This window comes from Alligator sinensis, unplaced genomic scaffold, assembly GCF_000455745.1.
Source record: "Alligator sinensis unplaced genomic scaffold, ASM45574v1 scaffold280_1, whole genome shotgun sequence".
Taxonomy (NCBI): domain Eukaryota; kingdom Metazoa; phylum Chordata; order Crocodylia; family Alligatoridae; genus Alligator; species Alligator sinensis.
Window position 1 is genome coordinate 5,814,490 of NW_005841835.1, and position 8,784 is coordinate 5,823,273.

The 8,784-nt window shown below is 44.8% G+C and overlaps 2 protein-coding genes across 6 annotated transcripts in view; both read right to left on the minus strand.

Annotated features, from left to right (window-relative positions):
- The window catches only part of PSMA6 (proteasome subunit alpha 6), a 25,134-nt gene extending 24,483 nt beyond the window's left edge, over window positions 1-651 (minus strand). Inside the window, exon 1 of one of the 3 annotated variants that reach the window (XM_025201536.1) lies at window positions 67-651. In XM_025201536.1, the coding sequence (XP_025057321.1) occupies window positions 67-550 (484 nt within the window). In that variant the 5' untranslated portion in view covers window positions 551-651. The remainder of the gene's footprint in view (window positions 1-66) is intronic. The other 2 variants (XM_006015368.3, XM_025201546.1) reach the window with 2 other exon arrangements.
- A 3,608-nt stretch (window positions 652-4,259) lies between these two features.
- KIAA0391 (KIAA0391 ortholog) overlaps window positions 4,260-8,784 on the minus strand; it is an 84,438-nt gene continuing 79,913 nt past the window's right edge. For 2 of the 3 annotated variants that reach the window (XM_025201555.1, XM_006015371.3), the window contains 2 exons: window positions 7,940-8,129; window positions 4,260-5,183 (listed from right to left, as the gene is read on the minus strand). In XM_025201555.1, the coding sequence (XP_025057340.1) occupies window positions 5,055-5,183; window positions 7,940-8,129 (319 nt within the window). In that variant the 3' untranslated portion in view covers window positions 4,260-5,054. Of the gene's footprint in view, window positions 5,184-7,939; window positions 8,130-8,784 lie in introns of those variants that run through there. The other variant, XR_003093566.1, reaches the window with a different exon arrangement.

The following is an 8,784-nucleotide window of genomic DNA, read 5'->3' on the forward strand; positions in this document are numbered from 1 at the left end:
ACCGGGGGGGGGCGGGGGCAGGCCACGGCCAGGCCCGTGACTCGGCATCTCGGCGGCGGCACTCACCGACTTGGTAGAGACGGCCCTCGGGGGAGAAGATGGTGATATGTCGGTCGAAGCCGGCGCTGGAGCCGCGGGACATGGCGAGAGGCGCGCGCTCCGGCCTGGATACAGCACGCGGGGCCCGCGCCCACCGGCCAGAACGGGACAGCAGCAGGAACACTTCCGGGGCACGCACTCCACGCAAGCGCGGGAGCAGCTCAAGCGGCGCCTCTGCCGCACATGTATATTTCCGAGCACCCTCCCGCCTGCACCCGGGTGACCTGGACTGCGCACGCGCACAAGACAGGGTGGAGGAAGACGCTTGTCCTCCCCCCAGCGCTAAGGACCGCAGAGCGTTGAGGCAACAGACTGGTTCGGTGGCATCGCGGGAGGGCGGCAGTCGACCAGCTGGACCGCAGCTGCCTCCTCTCAGGCGTCGGAGCCTAAGGAGGGCGGCGCGGCCACACGAGACCCCACCAGAGCCGCCCTCCTCGCTTGCTGCTCGCATCTTTTTCGCCCGAGCCCACTTCGGCTCGCTCCGGCGCGCAGGCGGCACCCCGCGGCCCGGGCTTGCTGCTGACCGTGGCGCGCTCTCACATGGCGAGGGAGAAAGGGTCTTGAAGGCCGGAGGCGGAACAGCCCCTCGGGCACTGGGGTTGTGCCGCGCCTTGCGGTGCACCCACCGCACTCTCTCCCCCATTCTAAGCTTGTGAATGCCGCACTTCCGTTAGACCCTGGCAAAGAACGCCCTGCATTTGGAAGCTTCTCTAACGTGGTTCCAGCTATGTAGCTGGTCTGATAATCGATGTCTTCCTAAGGAATACTTACCTCGTGTAATTCCTGCACTGTGCTGGCCACAGCGTCACTCTTGCGCTACTCTTCTAAAGCATTAGCAGTTTTGCAAGGAAAATCCGGCTGTGCGTTTATACATGTATATGGATTTCAGATTACAAGAGGAGAAAAAAGGTGGGGCTTTTATTTCAGGATTAATTTCTGCCACAGCTGCATCACCATAGTGCAAGATATTTGAAAAGACATAATGTGTATCAGTATGTGGTACAAAGGGAAATTCCCCATTTAAAGCCATGAACATGTCTTGGTTGGTGGATGAGAATAGAATGGAACTCAACACAGACAAGTGCAGGGTGCTGCATCTAGGGAGAAGGAACCTGCAACACACCTATAGGCTGGGGAACACCCTTCTCAACAACACAGTGGCTGAAAGGGATCGGGGAGTCATTGTTGACTCCAAGATGGACATGAGCCGCCAATGCGAGGAAGCAGTTAGTAAGGCTAACCGCACATTGTCGTACATCTACAGTTGCAGCACAAGCAGGTCCAGGGAGGTGATCCTTCCCCTCTATGCAACGCTGGTCAGGCTGCAGTTGAAGTGCAGCACCCAGAACTGGATGCAGTACTCCACAAGAGGGATGTGGCTAACCTTGAGAGGGTCCCAGAGGAGGGCTACTCGCATGGTCAGGGGGCAGCAGACCAGGCCCTATGAAGACATAGGGCCTGAATCTATTCAGCCTCCACAAGACAAGACAGAGGGGATCTGGCGGTTGTCTGTAAACTCACCAGAGGGGACCAGCAGAAGATAGGCGAGGCTGTTTCCCTGGGCACAACCTGGGATAACAAGGAATAATGGCCAAATTCATTGACAGCAGGTTCAGGCTTGATATCAGGAGGCATCACTTTATGGTTATGGCTGCCAGGGTTTGGGATGGGGTCCCCAGAGAGGGGGGGGGCCAGAGAGGTGGTGCTCTCCCATACCTTGGGGTCTTCAAGAGGAGGCTGGATAGATATCTGGCTGGAATATTATGATCCCAGCACTCATTCCTGCCCAGGGCATGGGGTCTGTTCAGGTCCCTTCTGACCCTAGAAACTATGAAACTAGTGCCTTGGATTTCCCCTACTGAGTGTAGAAATGTTTTTGGTTTTTTAATTATGTCATAAACCAACCTGGAAAGCCATTTTCCAAAATCTGTTACCTGTTAGTGTACAACTGCTAAATGGACTCAGAATGCCTGTAGGAAAATACTATTTCCATCTACTTTTTGGATAGTGATCTCTCAATGTGCCTTTAATTTTTTCCCTTATTTTTTCAATTACCTATTTGTAATTTACTGCATCTTATGAGAGAGAGTTTGATCGTATATAGAAAGGCACTGGCCCTCTTTCCTCAAATAATAACAACTCCCTCCGTAGGCAAAAAATTAAATACAGCATTGTGAAAATTCTCATTGCATAGGCCAACAGAGCTAGCTACTGGAGCCCCTTTCCCTTTAAGGAAAAGAAGATGGAAAATTGCAGGAATTATTGTCCATATAGTCTAACTGCAAATAAATCATGGTAATAAGTCAGGAGACTTGCATGTTTTGAATCAAAGATTCAGTATCTCATTTTAGACCTACAATAAATTTTAAAAATCCAACATTTTAAGAGGCATGGCAGAGTGGAGTGATATTGTTTCAGAAGCCTCTCCATCAGCTCCCTCAATATATGTGGCAAATTACTGAACTTCAAACTATGCTGTTGTTTCAAAATAGCCAAAAATAAAAGGGATTTATTTTTGGTCTGCTACTCATTAACTTTCTTTAGGCCCATTAGAGTCAGGTTCTCTGACACAGGAAAGAAGAACTGCACAGGACGATTGTTCTCTGATATTTTGTAGCTCAGTAGCATGACAAACAGATCTCTATTCACAGCTGCAGCACCTTTTCAGTCTTCTTTCATACCAGCCTGTAACTGTGCTTCATCCTATTCTGAAGGACCAGCTCAAGATGTGATGTACTCTATTACCAGTATTTGTGTCCATTCAGTTCCAAGTTCCTTTCCTAATACTGGCAGTAAGGGGCTCAGGAGGGGAAGATTTGTCTGGTAATATCTTTTATTGGACTAACTACTATATATAGTTGTAAGATATTAGACAAGCTGAGGATAAGAATAAGAAGCCAGGGGCTCCATTACTATGGAGAAAGCTGGCAGCAGGGAAGAGTTCAGGTGGACTAGGCTGCTTGCAAAAGAGTAGCAAATAGTTCAATAGGGCAGAGAAGGATGGGGACAGTGGTCTGCCTACTGCAAGACTAGCTTCACCACAATAGTGCTGGGAAGTGGGGCAGTTAGCTCCTATCTCCCACAGCTAGGAGAAGCTCTGAAGACCAACTAGTTAACTTAAAAGGCACCTGCAGTGGTTGAGAGACCACAAGATCTGGAGGGGTGGGATCTAGGCCCTATATAAGCCCAGGACTTGAAGCCAGGAGGCAGGCTGCCAGAGGAGCCTCTCCATGATGGCCCAGGCTGGGAGACTGCCTGAGGAACTCTAGCTGCTTCATCACCAAGGGGGGGGGCTTAGTGCTATGCCCAGGCTGAGAGACTGCCAGAGACCTTGTAACAGGTAGAGTACTAAGGAACTGTGAGTTGCCTGTGAGCTGAACTTTCTTACACAGTCAGAGTGCTTGATTTTGATTATAGCTGGAGTGCTGGACTTTTCTGTTATGATTTGAACTGGTTTGGGACTGATTAGTGGAAGAGGAGGAGGTCCTAATAGTGTCTAGAAGCACAACCAAGCTTGAGCCTGCCCTAGAAGCACAACCAAGCTTGAGCCTGCTAAGGACAGAGCTCTACCCTGAGATGGGGAGGGCTAGGGCTAGGCATCTTGCCTGAGAAAAAGGGAAGTGACTGAGACCAGGCCATAGGCCCAGTGCTGGAGTTAGGTAAAGCCAGGGTCAGGGACCCATGGCCCCAAGAAAGGGGAGGGAAAGGCCAGGGGCCCACAGCCCGAGAAAGGGCTCGTAGCTCCAGGAGGGGGGAAGCCTGATCAGATGCTTATAAGCCTGACAGGGCAGAAGAAGAACCTGCGGCCAAAGGCTCACTGACCTGACTGCTGACACCTGCAAGGCATGAGCGTGGCTGGCTACAGAGGAGATTGGAGTTCATGAATCAATAGGACACAACATGAACAGAGATGTATGGATGGGTAAGCCAGACAGCGAGACCCTGGGATGGAGGCAGCCCCCTCCAACTTCTTTTTCTCTTAAAGTATCATCAAAGGCATGACAGAAAAGTAAAAGGGAGAGAACCAGAAGTAAAGACAGAGGTCACCAGGGACAGATCCCACCATCTCTGGCCCCCAGCTCTGCTACAAGGATCATCTCCAACTCAAAGTCATCTTGGATTCAGGTAAAGACAGTAATAAATAATAATGGATTCTCCATTTTTATGTAATTCTGCACCATCTTTATGGTGTTATAATTTCAGGTACAATTTGCAAGAGTCTACACAGAGTTCAAGGCCATATCATTGCCTGTAGTGAAGGCCTGTCCATAATCAATGTTTATTTAAATAAACACATTTGTTTCCATGAGAACATCAGTTCAATACTGTATATCTTTGCAAATACAGAAACTAAAATTTAGTTGCAGTGTTGGAATCCACAGGTTATTTATATTGCTTGATTTCATTTATGCTCACAAACAAAAACTTAACAGATGATGTTTCTGCAACAAATCTCTTGCATACAAAATCTTAGTTTAAGGAAAGATCAATACTAAACTTAAAAGGTGAATGGTAAACATCAAGTGCACCAGCCTGACACTCTAGGTCCAATAAATTGAGCCAGGTGCATCAGGTTCAATGTGCAGCTCCTTGGTATAATTTCAGAAATATGCCTAAGTTCAAACTTCTTGAATCTCTCTCCTGTTGAAATTCTTAAGAAAAAGAGCTATGACATTCAAAGACGGAAAAATTAATTTTGTAATTAAAAAAAAAAAAGTCGGCTAGTAAGATACAAAAATGGTTTGCAATTATAATAGTCAAAATTCACCCTTGGTGTACTGTCACTGACTTGAATGAACTTAACCAAATCAATATAGTAACTGAACATTTAGTCAGCTTCAGGATTCACATTATGGCATGCTAATCCTGTAACTAGACATGGTTTGAAGGGAGGGTTGGTAGCCAGCTAGCAACAGTAGTAAATGACTGAAGCTTCAGTTTGTAAAACTGCACTCTTATTTTCTCTGAAGGCAAAGCCATTTTCTTGGCACTTCATAGGAATATCTTTCCACCAGGTGGTCATCATATGGAATATGCCACGTGTCACCTGTAGTCTGTACCACTGTATCGTAACTAAGTATAGGCTGTTGGGTAAAAAAAAAAAAAGGGAAAAAGAAACATTATACCAACTTTAAGCTATATAAAGTAAAATGATTACACTTGACTGCTAATAAATATTTCCTTCCTTTCTCAGAAGTCTAAGTGGAAAGCTACTCATGGGTTTTGCAAAACAGAAAACTCGAAGTGAAACATGTTAAAGTAGATTTGAAGTGTTGCTCGCAGGCAGTTTACTTATTTTTGTTCTTGAATCTTGGCCCACAAATCCAGGACCTCCTATATAAAGCACACAATACAAGTAAACAAAATGTAACTGGGCCCCAGTATTCTTTTTTCTAATTCAGTTCTATTGAACTCGGGGAAACACTAAACTAAGAATTCTTTTGCTGACTTGAAGGTATGTATTATTTACTTTTATCTTTCTCAGTAAGTCATAGTAAATTATGACTCTACTTTCCCCCTCTTTTTTCTTCTTCTTTGTATAGACTCTGACTTCTGTACTTTTAAATATTTCATCTGAGCACACATTCATTCATCTCTCTCTCAGATGCAAATGCACCTTAAATTCTAGTGAGGAAAAGCTGAAACATTGTTAGTAATCTGGAGTCTTGGAGTGGTTAAAATGTGGTTTCCAATCTCCCACCAGAGAACAACAACAATTTTTCTTTGATATTTCTGGAAATTAAAAAGAAAATGTTTGTCTGCCTTGCAAAATAGAACTAGGGAGCACCTGCTGAAATTAGTAGGTGACAGGTTTAAAACTAAGAGAGAGTTGTTTTGTTTTGTTTTGTTTTTTTAAATGCAATGCATAGTTAATTGTGGAATTCACTGCCACAGGACATGGTGGAGGCAGACAGCATAGCTGGGTTTACAAACTGGATAAAGTCACAGGTGATAGACTTATTAATGGCTAGTGAACAGAACAGTTGGAAACATTTCCTCTGGCATCTCTAAACCAATAACAGAAGATGCCAGGGAGGGTATTGAATAGGGGGTAGTTCACACTAGATAGAGCCCTGGCTGGATTGCTCAAAGGGTAGCAATCAATGGCTTGATACCTAGTTGACTACCAATATTAACTGGAGTGCCCCAGGGATTAGTCTTAGGGCCTGTACTTTTAAATATATTTATCAGTGACCTGAAAGATGGGATGGAGTGCACCCTCAGTAAATTTGCAGATGACCCCAAGCTGGGGGGGAGTAGTAGATCTGCTGGAGGATGGGGCTAGGATTCAGAGAGGCCTTGACCAATTGGCATATTGGACCAAATGTTCAAAAAAGACAAATGCAAAGTCCAGCATTTAGGATGGAACAATCCCAGGCCTCGGTACAGACTGGGAACTGACTGGCTAAGCAGCAGCTCTGCACAAAAGGACCTGGGAGTTACAGTGGACAGCAAGTCGAACATAAGCCAACAGCGTGCCATTGTTGTGAAGAAGGCTAACAACATACTGGGCTGCATTATTAGGAGCACTGCCAGCTAGACTGAGGGAAGTGATTCTACCCCTCTATTCAGCACTGGTGAGACCACAGCTGGAGCACTGTCCAGTTTTGAGGCACCCACTACAGAAAGGATGCAGACAAATTGGACAGAGTCCAGTGGAAATGGTTAGGGGGTTTGGGAACAGGACTTCTGAGGAAAGGCTGAGAGAAGTGGGCTTGTTTAGCCCGGAGAAGAGAAGATGCCAGAGGGTATTTAAAAACAGCCTTCAACTACCTGAAGAGTTGCTCCAAAGAGGACGGATCTCGATCTAGATTGTTTTCAGTGGTTGCAAATGACAGAACAAGGAGCAATGGTCTCAAGTTGCACCAAGTAAAGTTTAGGTTGCATATGAGGAAAAACTTTTTTACTAGGAGGGTAGTAAAGCACTGGAACAAGTTAGCCAGAGACAACGAGGAATTTCCATCCTTGGAGGTTTTTAAGCTCTGGCTGGAATGACCTTGTTGAAGATAGCCCTGCACTGAACAGGGGCTTGGACTAAATGACCTCCTGGGGTCCCTTCCAACCCTTATTTTTTATGATTCTAAGATGGTTAAAGAAAAGACTATACAATTACAACATAACTAGACCCAAAATTAGAAAAATACAAGACCTGGAACATGTCACATGATGAATCATATAGCTCTGAGGCCAGTTAAGTGCTGAGCTCTTGTTAATGAGCTGTTCATGGCTAAAGGGAAATAGGAATTGATGTCCTCCAGCCACAACTATAACGTGCTATGTTCAAAAGGATGTCTCTGAGCATAGGACACTCAGTACTCACTCATTGGCTGTATGCTCTTTATGTACCTGTTCACTGCATCAAACACTTACCTAGATCAACTGTGTTTACTACACTGAAACCATCTGTATTTGCCTCTGAATGCTTCCTTAAAATAAGGAGTTCTTTTTTTAGGGTTAAATATGCTACTTTACAGAAGACTCGGTAAGGAGAATTCCTATTTCCAAGCTTAAACCAGGTGCAAGAAAAGGATTAAATTAGTATGTGGAAGGCTCCAATTTCAGATATAAACATCCATAGTACACTGCACCTGAGGCTCACTTCATGTAAAACAACAATTCTGCATTTAAACAGATGCCTAAGCACTTGAAATGTCATTGTCTTGTCCCTTCAACAGGCCTCTGACCTCTTGAGCACTTGGTAAGTATTCTTGTGAATTAATCTGGGAGTTTGATCCCACTGATCCAGATCGTAGGCTTCAACAGGAATCTCTTACATGGCTTTCCAGTGTCTTATATTGCATACCTTTATTGCTCATTGTGCACTCTAAACAGCACTTACCGCAAAAGATATCTTTTTTGTGCGTGAGGAAAAAGGCATCAACTGGTGTCCCCGTTGCCACTTGAAAAACAGCTGTTGAATACTCTCAGGCAAACAAGCCTTGTGATCTCGCAAAAGGTCTCTAGTAACAAACTTAGAATGATTGCCTGAATGAAGAGTGGCGTATACCAGAAAGGGATCATCTTGTGATCTTAATAAACCAAAAATAGAAAGCAGAGATATCATACATGAGGCAGGAAATGAATTGTGTTGACATTAATTTCATTCATAATCATTAAGCTTGCTTTTAACAAAAACTTTTCCCCTTTAGTTATGAGACATCTAATGTTAGGCAACTGTTGCCTATTCTATTGAGAAGAGTGTTTTCCCTTCCCATCACAAAGGACAGTACAGGCAACCCCTGCTTAGCAATCTTAATTGGTTCCTAGAAAACTGAGCCTTAAGCAAAATGAATGTTAGGCAAAACTGAAAGTATTTGACGACCCAAGATGGCAACCGCGAGCATTATAGCAAAACTTGCTGAGCACTAAGTAAAATCAGGTATCAATTTAAAATGAGTATTATAGTGAAACAGCGCTAAGTGAAATGGCGTTAAGCAGGGGTTGCCTGTATAATGAAACAGCCACTTGCCAGATGACTTAACAGTAAATGGCTACATTTAACAAAAGCCCAGCTTGATCCTTCAGGGGCATCATGGGCATATGCAAAACTGTAACAAAACTATCCATATTGATTCTATTATAAAAGCCTAAGTCCGTTTGTCTGTCTGTAACGCTTTACTTACACTCTGACTGGCTGATGGAAACAGCCAATCAAAGCGCTCCCAGCATCAGGGAATGCTGCCA